The 25,612-nt window shown below is 40.8% G+C and overlaps 1 protein-coding gene across 1 annotated transcript; it reads right to left on the reverse strand.

Moving 5' to 3' along the window:
- Positions 1–1,057: 1,057 nt before the first annotated feature.
- RAD21 (RAD21 homolog (S. pombe)) lies at positions 1,058–18,693 on the reverse strand. Its single transcript, XM_010159116.1, has 13 exons — positions 18,521–18,693; positions 16,595–16,724; positions 14,340–14,439; positions 13,252–13,358; positions 12,142–12,345; positions 11,487–11,612; positions 11,173–11,295; positions 9,804–10,027; positions 9,333–9,498; positions 8,804–8,955; positions 7,053–7,202; positions 5,524–5,607; positions 1,058–2,890 (listed from the first exon to the last, which is right to left on the reverse strand). Exons 1-13 carry the CDS (start codon positions 18,662–18,664, stop codon positions 2,699–2,701), a joined length of 1,902 nt encoding a protein of 633 aa, XP_010157418.1. The 5' UTR covers positions 18,665–18,693; the 3' UTR covers positions 1,058–2,698.
- Between the last annotated feature and the right edge of the window lie 6,919 nt (positions 18,694–25,612).

Genomic DNA, 25,612 nt, shown 5'->3' on the forward strand with positions numbered 1-25,612 from the left:
TTCCAAGAGGCGCAGGTCTGGGAGTGCTACCAGCAGGCCACATTCACCACCAGTGACAGACCCCGTACATCACGGGGCAGCGCTGGCATTCGTTGCCTCAGACTACATTCAGCGCCATCGGGAGCAGACATCCACACACGATCAGCTTGCCCCGAGCGCTGATCACAGCGGTGCAACAAAGAGCAAAACTGAGAGATAAAAGCGCCCTACAGCAGGTCTGGGAGTGCTACCAGCAGGCCACATTCACCACCAGTGACAGACCCCGTACATCACGGGGCAGCGCTGGCATTCGTTGCCTCAGACTACATTCAGCGCCATCGGGAGCAGACATCCACACACGATCAGCTTGCCCCGAGCGCTGATCACAGCGGTGCAACAAAGAGCAAAACTGAGAGATAAAAGCGCCCTACACGCGCTCCCAGGCAGGCCAGTCACACACACACACACTCGGGCTGGCTCAGCACGGGCCAGCCCGCGTCCCGCCAGACAGACAAAGCTCAGCCCGACTGCTCCCACAGCGGGCTCAAAGCCATACTGCCCCTTCCGCGAAGCCCAGGTTACGTCGGCTTGTTGGATCCAGGCCAGTTCCCCGACTTCCCGAGACAGCCCGTGCGGAACAGAACTCACCACCCTGCGCCCTGCAAGCTCTGCAGGTAACCCCAGGGAGCCTTGGACCCCGGTGTCCAGCACATCACTCCAGAAGCACCCACATGCCGAGGCAATTCCAGAAGCAAGGGAACAGCAGAGCTAAAGGAATTCTAGCTGGGTATGTTCTGCCATTCAGAAAGGGCCAACATGGAGCTGAATCACATTCCATGGGCAGTCTCCCCTCATTTTCCACAGGCATTCCTAGGATGGAACACGAGCAAAACCACGCTACGGCCAGTACAGTAACTCCTCCTTCCCAGCGGCAAGAGATCTGTTCACACTCTCATGCTCGAAACCCCCCAAGGAGCGACATCGTTACGCTTCCACTCCCTGCCCCCAGCCAGGCGAGCTCTAAGTGCTCCTTGGGACAGGAACGACGGGTGCTCAGGCAAGACACAGAGCTAACGCCTAACAGCTTATACCACAACTTTTATTAGAAAAGTTATACATAACAGCATCAACTATTTTCAAGAATATTAACCTTGAAAAGCAACAAAACCAGACTAAAAATGTGTAACAAGAAACTAATGACCTTTTCTATAATTAAACATTCAAGTTATCTACAATGTCTCTTTTTACAAAGGGGAAAACCATGGTTTTACAGGCACATCATGTTGAAAATAAAGCTGCAGGAACTTTATACAATTAACTTTTTCCAGGATTATTAAAACACGGTCATCACGGAGTCTCAGATGGGTGTTTTTTTAAACATTCACATAATTTTACAGTTGAGTGTACACTGAAATTTCAGAGTCCCAAAATTATTTCACCAAAGTGCCAACATTAAAACCAGAACCTTCAGTGTGAATAATTTTGCCCTAAAAAAAGTTAAGACAGGTTTCCATAATCAACATATTCACATAATTTCTGGTACTACCTGGTCTAACAGTAAAGTTTCATTCTTTGTAAGTAAAATCAAAAAGGGACCTCTTCTGCAAAACTGGTAAAATGTTTTGAACACCGGAGTGTGCATTATTGGAAAAACTGATAAGAAAACCATAAATAGATCCCAAGAGCCATTAATACACTACACGATTACGTGGAACTGTGCCCGTTTGTACTGTATATGCAAGGGCGTTGCCCCTTCAGTACAGGTGGTCTCTGAATTTTGCATCTTTACAAAGGAAATCTGTTCAACTTCTCCTCAGCTGCCTGCTCAATAAAAATAAGATAATTTACAATCTAGAAGTCTGCTTTTCTTAAAAAGTCTGGAGTTTATATACAGCTCTAACAAACCTAAAGCATTTTGATATCTTAAAACGTTTAAATGAAATGACTAGAGTTCTTACTTGATGCTTATTAACAGTAATTAGCCATCATCAGTAGTGGACCATAATAATGAGGTGACAAGTGAAAAGGAATGTTTCATCTAAAACACTTAACACGTGTTCCACCCTTCCACGTATGCGACAGCATCACGCAGAGGAAGCGCTTTCCACAGACACCCGTTCCCCCTTAGCATCAAGGGCTACAAAGATCCGACTGCAAAAACGCAGTGACAACACAAGCTGACCTAACAGGCACTACCTTTCCTACCGGCAGCTTTAAGAGACCCACGGGACGCACAAAGATCTAGGGAAGGGGAAAAAACCCACAGCTATGAGAAGCAGACCGAACATTTTAAGACGATTTTGGCAGAGTTTTTGAATCAGACAACTGGCTGGCCATTCAGGTTTACTTGTATCGGTTAAAAATACCACTATTGAATCAACTAGTCAAATTATCGTAAGACGTTTTCATTGATACCCAACATTACATGCACCAATATTGCACACATCTGCTCTGTTTTAACAATCTTCATCAGGGTCCTTGAGCTGTCTGGTTTCTGCAGCTGGAACTCAAGCCACCCAACCCAGCAGTTTCACTAGACATTTAAGTGGTAAATTGAAAAAAAAAAAACCAACCCCAAAATAACCCCAAAAAGAAAACCAAGGACTTTATACAGACAATAAAATCTAAAATTTTCTGCAATGGTCTTGTGGGCCCTACAGATGGGGCAATGCACGGACACACTAGTGAAACGACCACTAGCTCTGCTGTACCTGACCATTCAAATGATATGAAATCTGGGACCGGGTGTTGCAATGATGTCACTATAAGGCTCCTCCTGCGTCAGCTCTATCGCTTGCTGTTTTTTAAGTACCAGGAAACTGTAGAATTTTGCAGCTGCTTGTTTTCTATTCGTATTTCTGCACAGCTCAAGCAAACTGATAGATTCCGCTCCAGTCTTAGCGAGAGCTCTCTGCAAAACACAAACATCGATACCACAAATCAAAACGGAGAATTACACACAAACAAGAACATCCCTTGGCAAGGTTCTGCTTGTCATCACCCCCAGGACACCGAAGGGTTGGGAAGGACTTGACATTGGATGGGAACATTACAACATGTACGCGAAGAGTTCTGTGTGGATCGTATCTAAATGGAACCAAGTAGGCTTTCCGGAGAAGGAAACACATCAAATCTTGAATCTGCATAACTTATTCCAGAAACATTGCAGTGCAGCACAGGATTTTCTCTCTCTCACCAAGAGCTAGCCAGTCTTTTTTGACTACAGGACAAATTTTTAAACAGGAATAAAAATCCTGGTTTATTTCTCAAAATAAAAATAGCTTGGAAAATACTCACAATCTATTGTTTGAAATAAAATGTCAAGAGCTAAGGTTCTCCAAAACTCGCATAATCTTCCCAAAGTGAAAGCCTGTTTATTTCTAAATCTCCTCTGTTTCTCTGAAACTGAGTACCCAAAGTCACTTACATTTTTTCAAAGCCTTAGCCAGAATATTAAAAGAAAAGAGGAAACTACATCTGTGTGCTGGCTAGAACAACAACTGACGTCTTCAATTTAAAACCAGAACCATCTGCTCTGGAATATCTACTAGATGAAAAGATATTAGGCTGGCCAAACCAAATTACTTTATATTAAACAGATCTTAACTTCCAATCTCATTACAGACTTAATGTTTCAGCCATCCAGTGTGATGCTCTTTTGGGTACAGGGAAGAAAAAACTGTAGGGGAAAAAAAAAAAAGCGTAAACATGGTCCAAAGAGAATTGTGAAGCTCTTTTCAGAGACTGTGATAAAGCGTTCAGAGGGGAAAACATGACACAATACTGACTGAACATCTGTACACTTCAACAGAGACTCTCAACAACAGTTGTGCTGGTTTGGGCTGGGACAGAGCTCACTTCCTCCACAGCAGCTCATACAGCGCTCTGTTTTGGATGGGGAAAAACGTTTTTGCTTTACAGCATACAGCCAGCAGGCTGGGGGGGCACAAGAAGCTGGGAGGGGACACAGCCGGGACAGCTGAACCCAACTGACCCAGGGGATATTCCACAGCATGTGATGTCACACTCAGTATACAAAGCTGGGGGAAAGAGGGGTGTGAGCGTGCACATTCAGGGCTATGGCACTGTCTTCCCAAGTAACTGTTACGTGTAGTGACACCCTGCTTTCCTGGAGATGGCTAAATGCCTGCCTGCTGTTGGGAGCAGCAAACCAATTCCTTGTTTTGCTTTGCTTGTGCAAGCAGCTTTTGCTTCACCTATTAAAAGCTGTCTTTACCCAAACCCACAAGTTTTCTTGCAATTACCCTTCCAATCCTCTCCCTCATCCCACCACGGGGTAGCGGGCGAGCAGCTGCACAGGGCTGAGCCGATTCCCAAGGTTAAACCACAACAACCACTGAGGACAGTATCACTTAACTAGCTGAATTCTTGCAGGTGTACAAAAGAACTTACATCACATTAGTTCACGTTGTAATCTGAACTAAGTTTAAGTGCATTTAAGTGTCCTAAAGCCTATTTAGGAGTTTAAAATTAAGCTTTCATTGTTTAGAGACGTAAGGAAGTAATTTCTACCATATAACTCTAACAACTTTTTCCAGAAGTGTAAAGCTTTTACTTGATTATATCATATTTTGAAAAACTTATTAGAATATGAAATTCTACTAAATCTCAGTTTACTGAAAACTGCAGCATTCCCACCAAATCCACTGTCCTGGAAGTTCAGAGACACAGCAATGACAATGAGCTTCCCTCAGCAGAGGTGGAGCCCTTTGATTTCACAAAAAAGTGGGCTTGACTTTGGAAAACAAAAGCAGCTTAGAGAGATGGAACTGAAATGCTTCAGTGACAGTAAATCTCAGGAGCTTCCAAAAAGTTTAAGGGAACAATGGGGTAGGAAACGCAAACTAGACTGAAAGGGAAAGATGGTCTGAGAACATACGAAGTACCCAGAGACTTAGATGCAAGTGGTCAGCAATTTGCACTTAAATTCAAGTGTATATAAGTGTATTTAATTATCTTATTAGAAAAAAGCTCTTTAGCTCTAGCTAGCAAGAATCCATCCTACCAAGATTATTTGTCTGTGCAGACTGAAGCCACACGCTGAAAAGTAATGCTGCACCTCAGCCAACGCCAGATTCCCACAGTTACAGACGCAGCTTATCACAGCGTGCGAGTTTCCAAACTAGCCTAGCCTGGAGTGAACATCCCGTAATGCGGCTTTATCCCTAGACCTTGCCTAGGTTTGCCTAGGGTGACACCGCACAAAATCAGAGGTTCCAAGGTTTCATTAAAACCACAGTCAAATCCAATTACTTTCAAATTTGAATTTCTGTGAGTCTTACTCACACACCAGGTGTGGCCATAAAGTTTCAAAAACACTTAAGCAAGAAATTTTACTTGCATTTTTTTTTTAAAGTGACTATTATTATTTTATCAGTTACAAGCATATTCCGCCCCCTCTGAGCTGATGTTTTAAGTCTAAGATCTACTGCAAAGAAAGCTCTTTCTTGACCTTCTAACCCAGGTCAAAAGTGTTGGTGGCACACTCAAAAGCTACTTCAAGAGAAAGCAAATCATGTGTACCTGAAGTCCATGAAGCATTTGTTGAGTCCTCTTGTTCCATCTCCTTTCTTCTTGATCCTGATCACCCCCTGTGCCATCTTCTTCCTGCAAGCAGCCAAAGTTCACGTGTTTACAAACCAGTAACACTTTCATCCACTGAGTTATGAAGTGAAAGAGGTATTTCTAGATACCACTGCAGCTTTTTTTCCATCAAGCCTGAAGGGTTAGACAACTTGAGTCACGGGACACATCAAGGAGAGGCAGGAAGTGGGACGGAGGGAGACACACCCAGAAGCTGATGTACAGCAATAAGGTAGCCTGCCACTACGATTATACCTCAAAACCTTACGCTGATAATTAGTAAAACAAAGACATTCAGTCATCACAGCTGAATGAGAAGAGACACTTCAGTCTAATCTAGGATTGCTAGTACTGAACACAGTATCAACAATGCTTTTGTTTTGCAAACATTAACACAGAGAGGGATGTTCTCATTTGCCTTGGAAAGAGAACCACTGAACAGAAAAACAGATTGTTGATAAAAGCAGCGAAGGCCAGCTGCAACGACCCAGCTCCCCACCTCCTGTGAGGCACTCCCCTACACACAACAGTACTTGTTCACAAAAGATGTGTTACACGGGCTTTTATATCAAGAACTCCATTTCAAGGCAGCAATTAAAAAAAATCACCATGAAAGAAACATGTGCAAGCGGTATCTGCTTGGTTTCCAGTCTCGAACCTCACACTGTGCAGAAAACCTGATCACCATGAAACACATGCAAGCGGTATCTGCTTTGTTTCCAGTCTTGAACCTCACACTGTGCAGAAAACCTGTTTGGCCAATTTTCTTTATTTCCCAAAATTAAGATGCCAGCATGTATTTCTTCCTCTTCCCTGTACTGCCACTAAAGTAACATTTCTCTGCATCCAGCACCGTGCTGAGGTGGTCAGGCCGCTGGACCAGATCATCGCTGTAGGTCCCTTATTCTAACAGCTTTTTCTCATTGCTAGGAAAATCAGCTAAAGTGACTGGAATAACTCACATTTCTTTGTACATGTGACTTGTTACAGAATGAAACTTCACATGTCCAAATACATTCTTTTTCCAACAATAAAACATTTTTTAAAAAGCTAATATTATGCACTTTGGGTGAAGAACAAAAAATACGCAATGAAGTTTGTTGTGATATTCACAGAATATTAAATATTGTAGCTAAGAAACTTCAGTTACCACATTTTAGCACGTGGACAGTTTTCTTACAAAAATCTACTGTCATTAAATGGCATGAGCTATTTAAATGGAAGCATAAAATTAAGCTAAGAACATCTTGTATAAGGCACCACAAATATACAGAGTGGTTCCATCCAACCATGCGTGAGAACAGAAGAACCCTCTACTCAACGCAGAACGTACAAGCAATTTGTAAAGTGGAATATTATAAGTAACACAGAATGGTCACGCAATAATTTTAAAATCTACATTTCCAAAGGTTATAATTTCCCAAGTAAGGACTGAAGATTTATGAAACCTTTCTAAATAGAGTTCTTACCTCCTCTTCTTCCTCCTCCTCCTTCTCCTTTTCCTTCTCTTTCTCTTTCTCTGGCAGAAGTTCTAGCTCTGGTATTAGCTGGCAGATGTTCTGGGGCTCCTCTGGAGGCATTTCTACAGGTGGTATTTCCAGTTGTTGTGATGGTGGATGCTTTAGGAGAACACGGTACAGTTAAACTGATAGCATCATTTTATCAGTGCTTTTACAACAGAATGCGGATGCGACAAACCAGATTCACAAAATCCAAGTCTCTAAATCTTAGCCATTTGTCAGAATTTTTCATTTTTGAAAAAAAGTCATTTGTTTTGTTTTGCTGTCCATATATGTATTTTTAATTCTCTATATTCTACTCAAACAGGAAATTATGATACGATACCACTACAAGGAAAGAGGCTTTCCAATAACTTCACTTAGCCTGCTATCCAAACTACTGATCTCATTCCTTGGATCAGCACATGCAATTTTAAGATCCCACGTAGCCAGATGCGGTGCTACATGAACACACTAACTGACTGGAGGAAGACATCTTCAGAATATCAAAATGCTGTTTTTTGCAATCAAGAAAGAAGGAATTAAAACATAAGTATGTCAAAATTTCAAAAAATACGAGTGACTTTGGTGCTCAAATTCTACTCCGAAGTACCAAGAGGAAAATCCAGAAAAGCAGTTTAACAGGATTTATATGGTCAGTTTCAGTAAGATACATACAGTATTCTCCCCCTGAATCTATACACCTCTTCGCCAGTACAGTTACCCTGACAGCTGAAACTGTTTCTGTGCATACCCTAACTCCTGTTTTAGTCTCATACAGCAGGTACTGCTACACAGGTTATGTTGCCAGAGGCCTGATCTGGTTGGTGTGATCAAAGAATTCCCAACACACCAACGGCATCGACTTCAGCACAGTCAATGCTAATTTCACCCAATGACACAGCCAAAAGGAGCAGCAGCTGCCACCCTTTTAGATGTTACAAATTAAAACAGTCTCATTCTACAGCGAGCAACCCATTAGCCATGAAACAAGTTAAAAAGTGGGGTTAAAAAAAGCACAAATATGAGGAAGAAAGCATAGACCAGGACCTTTCTCACCACATAAGCACTCAAAAAACTCCACCTTTTATTTTGTCCATTTCCTCTCCCCTTCATAAATACAGTGAATCATAAAATCATTTAGGTTGGAAAAGACCTTCAAGATCATCAAGTCCAACCGTTAACCCAACACCGCTAATAACCACAACTAAACCACGTCCCTCAACACCCCTCCTTTCACACTGCACCACAGCTTTTATAGGAGAAGTATGTATCAGCTGGTTTCTGAGCGTACTCATACTCAACTAGGATATCTTTCCTGAAAATCAAAGTTTTTCTTTGAACCCTTAACACTAGAACACCAGGACTATCTTAAAAAGGTTTGTACAGCTAGCACAGTCCTTTTGTCGTACACACGTGCCAAGCAGAACTTGACAGCTTTGTAAGCAATATACTTTACTCCTCAAAAGACTGTTTTTCTGGAGGAAATAGTGCCATTTCTTTACCCTACCTGCATTTTAAATGTTTCAATAAGCTTCCCACTTAAGAAAAACACTACAATGACTACCCAAGGACAAAGATACTGATACTAATCCAGCCATCTCACGACACCACAGAAAGCTAGTGCCTCAAATCCGTGTCACTCCCTGCTCAAATACACTGCCCACTTCTCATTCTCAAAAGAAAAAATAAAATTAGGAAACCCCAAAAATCTTACTCACAGGTAACACTGGCTCTGGTTCTACTTGCTGCAGTTTGCGTTTAACACCCGTCTGAGGCGGTGGGGGTGGCATAACAGATTCATCCAGGTTGGTTCTGCTGCCCTCCATCATCGATTCTTGTAAACGACTTGGTTCTTCCAGGATGGGTTCATCTACATTCCACAACAAACCCAGTTTTACCACTTTATACAGTTTCAAATTACACTAAGTCCAATCTGCTATTAGTTAAGAACTGAGAATTCTTTACAGCCTGCATATCTTTCCCAGTAACTTAAACAGAATTGGTACACATGTACCTACAACCCAATCCAAAACCCATTTAATCTACTGGATCAAACTGAATCTCTAAGTGTCTTCTTCTAGGGAAAAAAAAAAAAAGACGATTTAAAGTCAAAGACTGTATATCAAGCTAAACAGCCTTTAGAAAAGCTCTTTGATTCACTGATATTCTTTGGTGAAAATATAAACCACAAACACAGAGAAAAATAAGCTCTGAGGGAAAGCAGAGCATCTTTCACAAGACACAAACCAATGACATCTCGTTGCTGCTGTTGCTGTTGTTGTTGCTGCTCCTCTCTGGGAACCTCTGGGTTTTCAAAGTCTTTCAGGAATTCATCAAGGTTGTCAGCTTCTCCACCTTTCCTCCTCTTTCTTAGGTCTTCCGGTACCAGGGGTGTAAGACAACGAGTAAAGAGCTACAGGGGAAAGGTTACATTATTCACTATTGTACCTCCCAGTGTCCTGAATTAATTTACATCAAGCAAATATAGGCCATCTCATTTTCCCTTTCAAGCTTCTCTCCAACAGTAATAACACCTTAATTAATTTACTTCAGTAAATGATAAATATTTTAAGCACTGGTGTCATCTTGGTTGTTTCAATGATTTTTTAAAATTATGAATACTGCTACTACTATATTGCTATTCATATGCTGATGTTCACTAAGAGGCACAATCCTGAATATAGTCCATTTAGAAATGAACATGCACAAAAACATTACCTTCAGTAGCCTGTTATTCCACAAAGGCTGTGCAGGCAGAGAGAAAAGCTTTTCCACTCCGCCAGTTTCTTTCCACATCATCAGTTTCTTAGTAGGAGGTGCCAAATCCAAAGTAGTAACAATATCAGAGTAGTCACTTAATTGGGCTCGAATGGTCTTGCTATCCAGTTCTTTCACACTGTCCACAATCAGCTTTCTCTTCCTCTTTGCTTTGGTTTCCTTGACTGTTGAGATTTTTAGCAAGTAATGAAGGTTAGCTCAAACAGGTACCACATTACAGAATAATCTTGCAGGTTCTCTATAGATCTTATTTGCCCACGTATAAAGCTGCCTCAGTAATCTACGGCAATGCTAGATTTGAGAGAATGAAAAGCTATAAGCACTATGAAAGGTCAAACACTACGAGTGCTGTCCCATAACCTAAAATTCTTCTGTGTGCACTCATAGTTCTACTGAATCTACCTAAGCCTCAATGTCCTCAGCTGCACATGCCTCCCTCCCTCATGGCCTTCTTGTCAGGCTGATGTTTCTTCAGGAGCAAACCCCCAAGGATAAGGTTCCTCTAACTAAAGAGTCAAAATGCCACATCAAGCTTTTCCCCTAAGCCCTACCTGAGCTTTGGTAGTGTCAGTGTGGGTGGTTCTCTTACCTGCACCTCTCATCCTGCTCTAGAATGCCTGTACTGCACATTGCTTACGGCCTGGCTCTCTGCAGCAGCCCCCGGAGCTCTGGGCAAGCGCTGTCTGTGCTAGCTGGCCACCAGGGGGCACTGCTACGGCTCGCTAACTGGCCAAGCAGTAACTCCGGGCCTGGAGGTCGCTCTGAAAACACAGGACAATCTACATTTCTTCCAGATCTTACTACTTTATAATGAGCCCAACACAGTTCCAGTTAAAATAGGAAAGAGTCTTGCATAAAAGACAAGGAATTTCACTATTTTGAAGAACTTCAAATACAAAGATGCATCTCCCCAGTTCAGCAATTCATTAAGGCTACGAAGCAGCAGAACACCCCACGTTCTCAGTGTCAGTCACTCCTGGCCATCAAACACAGCATATCAAGAACTGTGCTGCACTGTGTTAAGAACATGAAGAGTTCTATTCCCACCCACTGTACCTTACCTAGCATCAAAATCTACAGTATCAGGTCACTACACATACTGACTGAAGAAACTACACACTAGTATCCTCCACCTACCTGAAACGTACAGGAAGACTATTGTTAGAATAAAAGGAATTCAGCACTTGGTCCCTGGTTTCTTTCAACTGAGCAGCAGAGTCAGCAGCAGTGCTAGACGTTCATTTCCATTCCACCGGGCTAGGGTGGTCTCTGATGACCCAAGTAAAATATTCCCAAACAGCTTACTCACCGGTTATGTCAATAGGCTCCAGAGCAAAGGCTTCCTCTTCGTTGGGAACAAGCGTTGTCTGATCAGTCATAGTTGGTAACGGTTCAACTGGATCTACCGAGTCCGGGCTGTCTGGTCCGCCCACTGCCAATTAGAACAAGTGTCTTGCACTATGTCAAAATGTTAAGAAACCATGCTACCCTCCTCATTCCCTCCTCCACACCTTAAAGTGGTTTACCACACTTTATACTTCTGAGCTCAACATGCTTTTAAGGCATTAGGATCCCAATTAAATTACCTGAAAATAAGTAATTCTACCTCTAGCTCATACTCACTTGATACGTTATCATCATCATCCATATCATCGTGGGGAGGTTGCTCTGGCATCATTACTCCACTTTCTGAGAGTGCAGGCGGGTCATCAAAAATACCACCGTCATTATTACTGAGAAGTTTGTCATCTGAAACCACCATATGAAACAATCAGCTTTGCAACCACAACTCACGGAACAAGTATAGCTGAATTAACGAGGTACAGACAAATTTATGACAACACAGATAAAGATAGTGCAAAGGTTAGAGAACCGTATACTTTCAATGCTGACACAAAAGCAACCAGAGGTGCTATTACAAGACACTTGCCACATCTCACTAGGTTTCTTGGTACTTCAGAGAGAAGCACTCAGTGCAGTTCTCAACATCTTAAACCCTTGCAAGGATTCAAAGGACAAGAAGAGTTGTATATTGATTTTTTCCTAACGAGCAATATGCATAGAATGGAAAAAACGCTGGATGATTTAATTTTACTTCATTTGAAATATGCCAAGAATTAAATGCTATTTAACATCATCTGTATTGCTGCAGCACTCAAACCAGAATTCCATTGCTGAAGGCATAACTTAGGGACCTTGGCAAGAAAGGAAACAACCCCCTCCTCGGTGTTCCCTGAGGCAGAAAGTAGGACAGATGAAAAACATTTCTCAAACATACCCAATATTCCACCATCATTTCCTTCTCCAAAATTATCATCCTTGTATTGGTCTTCATATTCCAGGTGATTAGATTTCTCATTGAGGTGACTAGTGCTCTGCTCAGGTTCCAGTAGGAGATTGGAAGCGCTGGTGCTCACTAGCATGTCATCCTCAAATGCACTACCTTCTCTCATCATCTCACGATCATCCATCCCAAAGTCACCTGCAAGATCACAACTTCACTGCTATAAATGCTAAAAAAACCCCCAAAAAACCCAAAAAATCCAACCAAGATGCAAGAGACCTTAGATTTGGGTCTTTGCTGATTAATTAGCTAGCCCAAGCTTCATTTCAAGTTACTTTAATTGCAGAGTTAATGACAAGATGTAATGAATTATGCCCAGCAATACCACAGAAAAAATAGTGTTCATATTATAAAAATAACCATCTCCTCTTCAAAGCATTTTATTATACTTATTTGAATTGATTTTAGCAAGATCCCACTAAATTTTAGCTGCACCGAAACCAAAGAATTCCAAGGAATTAAAAAATGTTGTACTTTATGCCCCAAGGTTGGGCTTCAGGTAGAGAACAAACCAGTATCAGATCAACACCACCACCAGTATCAGGATTGTACTTTCAAAAAGATTACTAAATGATGGATTATATTACAATACTCTGGAAACTAGATGTTCAAATACAACAGTTTTGAGGCTTTGATTCTTAGAACACTGTCCTTGAAAAGGTACTGAAAGAAGAGTCACCACTGACTGCTTCAGCTGCAGAAATCTCATAAAGGTTTCTGATTGAGAACATGCCTATTATTAAAGCAATGACTGACTTCATATTCACACCACGTTTTGAAAATTATAATTGACATAGTACTTCACTAATTAACATGACTGAATATTCTTCAGCTTTATAGAGGCAGCTCAAAGCTTGCTGAATATTAGAGGACAGGCTTTCTGGAAAAACTGACATGTACAAACTAAAAATTAAAAGGTAGGGAAACAGCATGTTTGAGCTAATTTGGTTGTACGTGGTGGGAATTTCATAGTAATTGCAAAACCATACCCGTACAGTTACCAAAGCTAGCTTAGTGACACCTAATAATACACGAGATTTTTACCGAAGTCATTATCCTGGAGGATACTGATGTTGCCTACTTCTTCTCTCATTGTAATTTCTTCCACTCTGCTCTGGTTCAAACTAAACTGCTGGGCCACATCAATATCACTTAAACAAAGAGAAGGCAATTATTAACAATCTCCATTTTAAAAAATTTAACAATAGACAAAAGCCTGCTTAGATAAACATGAAATCAGTTTTTAAAAAGTACATTATACACAAGTCAATTAATGAAAAAGCTAATGGTGAATACAGAACAGAAAACACTACTTAAACCAGTGAGACCATTCATGGTTAAAACCCATCATACAAATTGTGTTAGCTTCTGGGAAACGTATCAGTAACCTTACTCCTTCCTATGCTGGGGCCACTAATTTTAAAGGCCAAATCAGTAACTAACCACCGACTTCTTCCCCTTCACTCTCAAAAGCTATTAATTTATCAAAAACTGTATCTAGTAACAGTACCAAGTTAACATTCTGTGGTGTTAAGGTACATTTCTTAGAAGAACACAGAATTTTTATGAAGTTTCAAATTAGCATATACCCTAATTTGAATATAAAACCAAACAGAACACTAAGTAAAGCAAACTGTATCCCAGAAATTCCATTATGAATAATCCAAAAGGGTAACATTAATTTTTTAAAGATCAAGAACTATTCAAGATGTAAACTTAGTATGGTTAGAAGAAACCCACTAGTATTAAGAAGTTTTAAGAATTAGAAGTGCCACTACAGAAGGTCAACAAGGACACTGCCATAAAACTAATCTTGTCAAACCTGAGAACGTACGTGATGTAGAGTGCCTTGCACAGAGGAAAATAGAACATGATAATACATATCTGAATTTTTCAAAAGCTTCTGTAAGGACAGCTTTAGCTTCAGTTAAAATTACACGCTACTATGAACTTAAAATCAATACAAAGATGATTGCATACTTGCTTGGTATATTAAGACTTCAGAATACAGGTTACCCACAGACTTCTTTGTTTAATTCAGGAGTGAGTTTGCTGTTTAAAACCAGATTCTCCTCAACTGAAACCAAACATCATTTGCATGGAAATAAAACAAAAAAGCAAACCAAGCTTACTCTAGATCAGGAAGCGGTTGGTCAAAATCATGGAATTCCTCAGGTAAGGTAATAGCATTGTAAGCAGCCTCCCTGTTTTCCTCAGGCAAATCGACAACCCCTGCAGAGAAGAACACTGGAGTGAGCTCCCATTCCTTACAAGGACAGCATTTTTCCCTGTGCCTTCAGCACTGTTCTCTCAGCATGAGCTTCTTGTCTTTAAACTGTTGGATTGAACCAATGCTAGACATCTATGAAGAAACCTTAAAGTCAGTACTGAAATTCAGTCTAAATTCAAAACATATAGCCTCAAACCCTGGTACTATTTTGTAATAATTGTGTAGCACTATGCAGAGCTGCGCAGCTAACACAAGTTTCGTACGTGACCACAACACTATGCAGGTACCTGCTTCAAAATCATTTTATCATGATGGTCCAGATGAGCTAGTTAATCCTATAATTAGGGTTGGGTAAATGCAGTAGCAACACGACAGCCTGGTTTGGGTAAAACAGTGGCACCACTGTAAGGCTACTTTGCTACTGGTCACTTAGTTCAATTAGCTCTGAACATCCCAGCACAGTACTGACAGTACTTGGGCCACACACACTCTTCGGCTTCTGCATTTAAAAGAGCTGGATTACCTAAACACATACATACCTTCTTCTCATCCTCCTGAGATGCTTAATCTGCTATTCAGTGGGCATTCTCAGAGCATGACTATCAAATTAGGCATCACACAAAAAGTGCCAGCAGTTGGCGCCTCCTGTTATTCAAAGGCCTAGAGGTCAGGACACTTGCAAGTGCATGGGAAATGCAGGTTTAATTCTTTACGTAGCTTGCAGATTTGAGCTCTATGTTCTGCCTTCTGACCGACACAACACAGGCAATTCTGAGGTACAGATACTTCAGAAACACCCTGCCCCCTGCGCTCCCCTCTGCAATGGATCAAAGAACCACTGTTCAGGGAGACCAAGAACAAGCATGAGTCTGTAGTTGACTCATCTTAGTATTTGGCTAGGAATGAAGAAGCCTAATCCATCCTTTCAGGGCTATCCAATAATTTTACCTGTTAGCTGCTTAAAATAAAACATGTAAATGATTCTCAGAGCAGACCTGATCAAGACAATGCCTAAGCCACAAAGCTGATAAAATGAGAACAAAGACAAGTGCCTCAACTTGTTTCAGGTCAGCATGCCACTTTCTGCAAATCTCATTTTAAGGTGCTCCCCCCTTCTACATGTGCTCTGTTGGGGGTGGCAACACAGACTGCCTTGTGAAATTAGACAAATGTATGTGTTCTCATCACTGGGGGAAGTTAAATACAACAGTAAACAAAAAATTGGCCGTCAACAAATCACAACTGAAAGCTACAAGAAGATCAATGCCTCAATCACAACGTTAAAAATCAGGAAATGAAGGCATTACATACTTCAACTTTTCTCAAATTTTCTGTTGTGCTGACTTTCAAGATTTGCCTTAAAAAAAAAAAGCTTTCTTAAGTTCAGCTTTTAAATCTATTACACTCAAACTCAGAGAGGTTCATGATTCAGCGGCTGGGAGTGTCCAGCAGCGTCAGCGCCACAGCTACACTCCAGATGGAAAGAAGTTTCCCAGGCCAGAATTAAAGAAAACTATCAACCGTGTGTAAGCCAAGTAATTAATTGCTGGATGGAAAGTCATTTCAGGTACTAATATGGCTCCTTATTTTCATGGAAAAATATTAGGGTAAGCAACAATAGAGGGGGAAGTTGTGTGTCGCACATACAAGAGGGAAAACAGCTTTGTGCACATTACAGTTCACATTATTTCGAGAAACTAAAATGTAGAAGTAGTTATAAGCCAGCTTGCTTCTAGGTTTCTTTCGTAACTCATGGTAAGGCAATCTTTACCCTTGATGGAAACAATCGCCCGCCTGTGCTTCTATTCAGCACATGCAACTGGCCTTTTTCAGACTTGTGACAGAAGGTAAAAACCATGAAGTGTATTTCCGTCTGGCACCACACACCAACAACAGCCAAAATCATAACTGAGATTTTGCTGAATCAACACTAATAGGAACAGGTTTTGTTCAGATTTCAATGAAAAGCAGTTTTTCAGGACGCAACTCAGTCACACAGCCAGCCTGAAGCAGCACTAAAGAAAGCAACTTCACCTTTAATCCTGTGTAACTTTATGTAGTTCTGCCACAGAGACAGAAAGGCAGAATCACATACCTTCTTAATAAACATCACTGCGTAAGAACATAACTTTTCAGAGAGCGCTTAAAGACAGATACCTGGACGAAAAGCCATCTTAATCTTAATGAAAGCTTCATTACAGTCTGCAAGAAGGTATTTTGCTTTCCTGTGGTAGATTCTAACAACGCCTAGCAAGAGATGTCCTGAAGTTCGAAGTGCCATCTTCACCTAAAAAGATATTGCACAATCAGTGAATTAGATGTAGCCTCACTTTTTTACCTGTCATGAAAGTTCAGTCAGCTTTGCATGAGTTTTGCAGTAAGATCAAACATCCAAAACAAGTATAAAAATCAGCAGAAAACTGAAGAGAGAATGCAAAGTCTACAGGTCAAGATGATACTCTACATATTAATTTACTGGTGTTTGCCAGGTCATCCATAAACACTCCAGGATTTCCCCAGCACTGCTGTCTAGCAACAACAAAAATAAAAACACAAAAAAAAAGCTGACATGACAAAATCCATTTTACCACATCTTATTCTGACATCGTTGTCACTTTAATTTTGAAAACAATAAAAAAAATACATAACTTTGGAAAACCATAAAGTATGATTTGGTTAAGCAAAATTTGCTTAAGAACTTATTACTTGTTACCTCTCCATCTTCTGTCCTGCAGTTAAGGAGAAAATCAGAGAGAAATAGTGGGGCGTCCATAAACAAGCATTGCCACATTCAAACAAGCTTAAGTTCCTTTCCTCCTTAACCTCACTGCTTTACTATGTAACCAAGTATCTGCTGTCGGAACAGAAAACTGATTAAAAGGATTCCAGGGAAGTACTTTAGTCTGAAAGAACATTGAGACTTGTGTTGAAGGATACATGGAATAACTGTCTCCCAGAAAGATTAAGCCATACAGGGTTTAACCTCAACCTCGAAGAATTCAAAATTTTTGTTGTGTACAGTATCTCTGGAATATTCCAGCTGACACGTGTGACACGAAGTTAACTATATGAAAGTGTGTCTATTGATTTATCTTTTTGTAAAGGAATTCTGCACCTCACTAGTGAGTCCATGAAGATTATCATCTTCTTTCTAAACCCTTCCAGACCTGATGCTGAAGCAATTGACTGTTCTGGAACAGTAAGTATCTGTGATTGTACTATATATTTTTTGCTGATACTTAGCAGTTCTTCCACAATCCACAGTAGCATTACAGAAACATTGTTATAATTGTATCAACCAATAAGATATATAAATACATTCTTTTTCAAATAGTTGCTTTTCAGACATCTGTTACATGACAAAAGTCACAGCTGTATCAGTCCATTAGTTCTTAAACGGAAAATTCACGGGTACTAGAAGGAAAAAGAAACATTTTAAAATATAAGTTCCTCAAAATTTCCTCTGCTTTCACAACAGCCATCCAGAAGGGTTATGTTTTTTCAGTTTTGTTCTCTATTCTCCTCCCAGAAAAGCAAAGACTAAAAGCTTCAAAAGCAAGGCGTTTAAACTACAGACTAGTAGTTTTGTTGTATGGAAAACTATCCTCATGTAACCAGTAACACCACAAGCTATCACAATACTTCAGATCTTTTGCTGTAGCTAAGCAGAACACGCTTTGAACGTCGTTACGAAACATAAACAAGAGTATCTTAAAAATCTACAGCTCCCAGTAACAACAGTGCTGAAAGAGTGTCAAGGCCTTTAAAAGTTACTTCTTAGGAATTCTGGCCTTTCCTCTCTTGCAAATATTTGCTTCTAAATGATGCATGGCACATCACGATACAAGTCCTTCATTTATATAAAGCAAACCATGTTGTAACTAAACTGCCTTATACTTTAGCATTAGAAAATACCCTTCATAATCAAAGTCAATAGAGTGTTTCCCACCTGAACAGACCTTTCCACCCTTCAATATAGCAACATGAAGAATTTTGTTTCAGTGACCCAAATAATAACTGTCACCTGCACACCCAACTTCTTTTCACTACAAGCTACCAGTACATCAAGTGTAAAATAGATACCTTTGGTGAAATGATACTCTCCACGCTGCTCTCCAGATTACATTCAAAAACATGGGCTTTGGTTAGCTTCTTATCCCAGTGGGCCGCCAGCCAGATTTTGGCCAGCGGCCCACGCTTGCTCAGGACAAAGTGGGCATAGAACATGGTCTCAGATGTCTAAAACAAAGTGCAAACCTGTAAAGAAAAAGGCATTTTTTTTTTCTTTTAATGGGGAACATCCTTGTGAACACACCTCTCATCTGCAGTAAGCGGAACACGTTTACTTTCCAATCATTAACGTCAGACTATGTGTATAAAATATTTAAGAAGCCAGCACTTGCAAGTGGTGGCCATGTAATAACATTTTTATTGCAGGGGAAATATAAAGCGGGAAGAACAGCAACCAATGACCACTTAGATAATTTAAAATGTTTACCATCCCACAAGAAAAAAACCACCTTGATTATATTAAACTTTATAGTAATGATCGTAACTCATGTAATGCAAACAAACATGTCTGTTTTCAGTCCACAGTAGCCTTCTACCCCTTCCATTTCTTTCTACTCTTAGTTCAGTAGCTACGACTATACCATTATACACTCTACATTACAAAATATACTGCTGAATGCTTTACTGAAACGCAGTCCTAAACCTTTTAGACTTCATCATGTTTTTTAAACAGAAAGTACGACTATGTCTTCATTTCTGAGCAGACAGGATTTCACAATCCTCTTAGTAAACGCTTGATTTTAATTCAAGTGTTGATAAAAACGGTAAGAAAATTGACTGTATTACTCCAAACTTCCTGAAAATAATTTTCTTCTTCCTCCTTCACTAGTAGAACAGACTTCCTTTTATCTAATAGCTACATTTTATCTACTTATCAGATGTAAGAAGGTAGTTGCTAGATAAGATGCCAACACATCAAACCATGGGGAAGCAGAACAGCATGATGTCTTATGTCCTAAACATGACAATTTCATCCATGAGCTAAGTGTATGATTCCATTCAGCTACAAATTGAGAAAATAACTTGAGTTTGCTTTGAAGAGGTGGAAGATTCTCCACAGCCTTTCCTCCAGCAGTACCTGTAACTAGGGAAAAAGAAAGGAAAGAGAAGAATGGGAGAGATGCAACAAGTGCATTTCAGTTTTTACCTCCTCCATGCCTACCGAAATCTGCCAGAGGAAGCACAGCAACCTAACAGTAAAAGTGTGGCAGTTTAACCTGGGCAGAGCCAGTGTGAGGAGCATCAGTTTCTAGACATAAAACCCCTAGTGTTTCCCAAACATAGGCCAACACAACTTATAAGCAAATAGGGAACAGAGGGAAATACAACGCATCAGTAAACACGATAGCCAGGGAGAGTTCTCAAGGAAGCCAATTTCTAAACCACACTAATTTTCCTGTTGGTTAAAAAAACAAGGCAAAACCAAGTTTCAAATCAGCTAGGGTAGAGCTGTTGATATTTATAGGGCATGCTTCACAAAACAGAAGGAGCACAATTGTGACTGCTAGAAAAGTAAGTATACAGGCAAAAAAAGCACCGGCATTACTGGTTCAGTGGAAGCAAAGCCAAACTCTAGGTATCTAGATAACACATGAAGAATTTCAGATCTAGGGGTAGATCTCTGAAAGTAAATGCCAATAATATTTTTTAGCTTTTTTTTTTTGTTACTAAATTGCAGTTGAAGGAATATCAAGGAAATGGAAAATTTTCTTTGTAGTGGTAGCACACTCCATACTTGTACCCACTCATAGGTATCATTCAGCATGGAAGATGAAGAAAGCTTTGAATTTCAGCTGCATTAAACAGAACAGAGTTGTTTGGACAACAGAAATGATTACGAAGCTTATCTGCCTTAGTGATAGACTGGCCACTGACTGTTCATAACCAAGAACAGACACAGTGCAGAGGATCTGAAGGAAATAAAGGTCACGTTCAGCTTCAGCTCAAGTTAACACAGTAAATAGAAAGGATTTAATCTACGTTTAGGAATGAAGTTGATAGCTTTAAGCTGTAACAAAACTGCAGAGTAACAAAAAGTTAAAATGCCACTTTTATTTGTTGAGGTTGTGTGGGGGCTAAGGACAGCACTGCACACAGATGGACATGAACACGTTTTTCTAGGAAGGACAATCAAATAGTTTCAGAAGGCTTCTCCATCAATAAAAGTTATCTAAAGGAAGGTATTCTGCTCCCTGCCCTTGCCCCAGTGTTTTTTGAACAACATCACACTGTCTTGGAGGCCAGCAGACAACCCTCGTGCATTTTCCAAGGCCTCACAGTATTTTTGTGCATGCAGAGACAGAGCTTTGCAGCACAGCATTTTGATACCTTCAGTTGCTACCACAACCATGTGCTGCTCTGGTAACAGCAGGCCTGTAAATTACCCATAAATATGAGGAATGGGGGAGACAAACATACAGTTAACAAAACCACTTATATTATTACTCTGCTAAAAACTTCCAACAACTCTTGGAAAAGAATGTACTTTGGTAGTATTATTCATTAATAATTTTTTTTTTTTTTTTACAATCATTGAAATATGTAGTGTGTGCTTCACAAAACTTCAAACATACAGGTGAGTGTAACCCTGAAGACATCCTGAAGATTTCCTGTTAAATGTGAAATATACTACTTGGACAACTCAGACAAAACTTACCACATTAGATGCCAGATAGGAAGGGTAAAACAAATTATTACCTAAGATATCTAAGAGGAAGCAATGTTCCCCAAAAAACTGACTTGTCAGTCACAATTACACCAAGGATAATGATTTCACAACTTTATATATATATACACACATACAGACACACTGTTAACTTCCCTCTTTTAAAAATTGACAATACAAGTCCAAGCACTCCCCCCTAAGAGGGCTCGACATACGTAAATGGGTTTCAAAACACATGCTTCATTAGTCATCAAGTCAAAGAGTAGAGGCTGAAAACCACTGCACCAAGGGAAGGCACAGAAACAGTAAGTGGTCACCTGTGTTTGTGGTGTTTCTTAGGTTTGGCTGCTGCTCCATACTGGAGTTACACATCAAACCTAATACCTGCCTTTAAGACGGATGAAAATAATATACAACGTGTGCAACTTTTGGTGTTAATGAGAATCAGAAATAACCAGCTCCTACACAGGTTGTCTGTTTCTCTTCACCCATCAATGAGGCCTTGACACAGCAAAATACATAGAGAAACAGTGACAGACTACAGATACTTTTAAAGTGTGTTAAAAGTATCCAGCTGCCAACCGGGCGAGTGCTGAACCTCTCTACTGAGTCTATGTCCCTCAAACTAATAATAATTAGGGTTCCATTCAATTAATAAACATAGGTGTCCAATGCCATTTGAGATGACCTAAGATGTCTACACAGAGCTGGCAGATATATCACAGGACCTACAGGACACCCCTGCTCTTCTGGATTTGTTGCCCACAGAAGTTGTGGATGCCCCATCCCTGGAAGTCTTCAAGGCCAGGCTGGATGAGGCTTTGAGCAACCCGGTCTAGTGCAAGGTGTCCCTGCCCATGGCAGGGGGGTTGGAACTGGATGATCTTTAAGGTCCCTTCCAACCCAAACCATCCTGTGAATTTTAAGTGTTATTAACAAATAATACTTTTATTCTCTGAAACACTAAGTTCCTGTGCCAATATGAGTGTCTACCATTTCCAAATTCCAGCAGATGCTCTGGGTTACAGCCATCGTACAAATCCCACCTTTATGGTTCCGAGCTGCGGCAGTTCAGCCACTGTTGTTCAGAGCATCAGCACAATTGCTGCAACCAGGCCCCAAGGGCTGCGCTCTCTTTCTTCAGATTTCTTTTTTCTTCTTTCAGATAATCCTTTTCACTATTTCAGGCTTTTGGTCTGATCTTTAATTCATAGGGCAGTGAGCTGATGCAGTGGCATAAAAGGAGAAGAAAGATTTTGCTGGCATAATTCGAGACTGGGATGAACGTTAAAGGAACTAAGAGTTTCTTGGAGCAGCAAAGTGCTCATGCAGACACGTCAGACACATGCTGTTGGCTGCAAAAGCAACTCATCTGAATACCTGAAAAAAAAAGGGTGGCTGATGGCTCTTTAAAAGCTTGTAAGGTAAAACATAACAGTTAATTTTTGAAATTGACTGGATATGAACCAGGACCTTAAAACTTGTTCTAAGAACTTACTCATTCTGCTGTCTTGCTTGCACTTCTGAGGCGAAAATATGTACTCACACAAAACCAGGCAGCACCAAACCCTGACCTTGCCAAATCATGCTTTCAAAAGATTTCAAACTTGATTTTAATTTTGAATTTTCTTCAGTGTGCCACAATTGTCCTCAGGTTGCCCTGCCTAAACTGGTCCTCGACAATTGTATATTCTTATTTTTTAATATTTTCCTTTCTAAAGCGTGAAGAACTACAATTCTATACACAAAGTAGCTGAACACGTAAAGCAAAACTGATACAGGCAGTACAGTTCTGATCCAGAATCTGCCTGTTCCATTCTCCCATGTGAGTAATTGATCCTCCCAAAGAAGTAACATGAAAAGTGGGCGGATGCTACCTATGAACTTCATCCTACCCACCAATTCACAAATACTGTTTTAAAATCCTTCTGCATATTAGAGTGGCTAACTAGCAAAACTCAGAAAAGCACACTCACATAGCTCAAGTCACCCTTCAATACATCCTGAATGAAGCTTAACGGACTAACAGCTGGCAACAACACTGCAGACAACAGATACACTATCACCATATTTTAATTTGGCCATGGTTCAGCCTGGCCCATTAAATCCACTTGCCTGTTACTCTACTCAGCCAGGTTACGTATACACACACCAGTTCACAGGTCCAGTCTTCAACTGGTTTTACTGTCACTTGCTTTTGTTCTATTTGTAAGGCTACTCCAGAACCACATCCATCCACTGATCAGCAGAGAACTCCCATACTGCAGTTTAAAAGTCAGTCATTTTAATTAATTTGTTCTTATGCTATCCTTCAAACTCTTGTTTCTGCTGGTTCCCTGCAAACTATTTTCTTCCTTCGCTGTCCCGGTTTGTTTTGCTAAGCCAAGCCAACCCTGGGTGATCTGGCAAAGACAGAGTTTGCCCTGTGCACCTGCAGCAGCCCCAGATGGCCCTGCCAGACTTCAGAAGTCCAGAACGATTATCCTGCTGCTGCAATTATGCTTTGAGTTCTTCACTTTTAACCCATAATCCTTCACCATACAGTCCCTCTGACATGTCTAAAACTTCCCTGGTGCGGGCATTCACTAATATTGTCTCACTAGCAGGTTTCACTAGCACACTGAACACTTGGTGTCAATGAAAAAAAAATCATCACCAGCCTTCATATTTTTGTATTTTCATGAATTTTAATATATTAGTGTGGCACCTGCAGCTTTACTGAAGTTTATTGACTGACAAGTCACCTCAATTTCTTTTGTCCACAAAATCAATTATTGAAAAGATGAAACTGAACTAGTCCAACCTGACATACATTTGCTAAATGTATACAGCATTTTCCATTTGTCTCCAGGTCTTGGTTTTTCCATCAACATTTTTGTCTAAAACCCCATGGCTAAGGTTGCACTACCAGCCTATAAAAAAACCCAAACCACTCCTTTACAGGAACTGCATTTGCTGCTCTCCAATTACAATACACTCTGCACCTACATAATCAAGTTGCTAGAACCAGTGCGCCACTAAAGTTATTAATTCAAAAGGGCTTCTTGTACAGAGTTTGAGATCACTGAATCTTATGAAGTGCTCCTGTGGCCCATCCCAACCCCATTTTCCTATCTAGACCTCAACAGATAACCTGCCCTTGCCCTTAGATTCAGTATGTCCACACATGCAGTGGCAAAGCAGCTTTTTAATTTTAGGCCCTATCTCGATTATTCCAACCTTTGCGCAACTCCAGTTCCAAGTCAAACCAATACACTTGCAGAAACCACATATTAACATACTCTTATGTTACTCGGTCTTTTGCAGCAGTTACTCTTCTGCATTGTTCACCCAAAGAGCTCACATGTAAAATCTCCTAACTTCTTAACATTTTGCCTCAAAGAAGTTAAACTTCTGTATTAACCGGGACAACTATTCTCATTTCTGCAGGAAATCCCATGCTATCAGCAACCCTGATGGCAAAACAAAACTAATTTAATTGGGTGGCAATTTAAGTTTATTGTAGGTCACACTAACTTTCTGCTCCTCCTTTTATTCCCACCACCACACTTACTTCCTCTCTGTTAAGACTTTGGATCAGTGGGCTTTGTATTTCTAAGTTTCACAGAATGTCAAATATTTACCAATGAACTTTCACAAAATAAAATGCAAGCCTGGCCCTACCCATGCTTTGATGTTTCCCCATTTTTCAAGCAATGATTTCATTGAGGAAGAGATTAACGACAGCATATCCTTACTGCACCGTCCACACAATGTGGGTCTCAATGATCTCTTCTCCCAATTTGCCACACTTTCTTCCATGTGTCCAAGTTAAACGAAAAGCCATTTTTGTTGACACAGTGGCATGCCAGTAAGCACCGTGGCCCCAAACTCTTTTGTTATGGATAAAAACACAACACCTTGTTGTGTATTTAGTAGAAACCTTTCATTCAGGATTAGCGAGGTCTCTTTAAAATTATAGCACGATGTATATCAAAGCGTCCGTAGGAGCTGCTAGAATAAGATCTAATTCTTTAAGAGGTAGGCATTTTTAAAGGGGCCTTTTACTTGCAGATCAACAGCCACAGTGCCCAGAAAGTAGATACACTACTAGTGAGGACCGCGAGAACATTCAGTAATCTGCTTCATCCCAGCGAAAAGTTGAATTACATCACAGCGTAAGAGACAGGCAGATGAAACTGCTGGTCTCCCCCATCCCAGACTGGGGCAGCCCCGCACCTACCCCGGCCCCTGGGCCGAGGATCTGCTACATTACCGCGGCCTCCGGCCGGCACCACACCGCTCCCTCAGCTCCCCCCGAGCCGGCTCTCCTGCGGAAGCGGACGGGTTCCGCTCCAGGCTTACAGACCGGCACCGGCTCGGAACGCACACCCTCCCTGCCTCCGCTCCCTCCCCAGGGCCGCAGAACAGGGCCTCACCGCGCCCGACCCCGGCGAACG

Source organism: Eurypyga helias, unplaced genomic scaffold (genome assembly GCF_000690775.1).
Source record: "Eurypyga helias isolate BGI_N326 unplaced genomic scaffold, ASM69077v1 scaffold309, whole genome shotgun sequence".
NCBI classification, from domain to species: domain Eukaryota; kingdom Metazoa; phylum Chordata; class Aves; order Eurypygiformes; family Eurypygidae; genus Eurypyga; species Eurypyga helias.

What these genes read in the sequence shown, in the direction of transcription:
- RAD21 (XM_010159116.1), bottom strand. Translation starts at nt 18,664, where the DNA reads ATGTTCTATGCCCACTTTGTCCTGAGCAAGCGTGGGCCGCTGGCCAAA. An exon ending in AGAGTATCATTTCACCAAAG is followed by an intron (nt 16,725 to 18,520) that starts GTATCTATTTTA and finishes ATATCTTTTTAG; the next exon opens with GTGAAGATGGCACTTCGAAC. An exon ending in AAATGCTTCATGGACTTCAG is followed by an intron (nt 2,891 to 5,523) that starts GTACACATGATT and finishes TGTGTTTTGCAG; the next exon opens with AGAGCTCTCGCTAAGACTGG.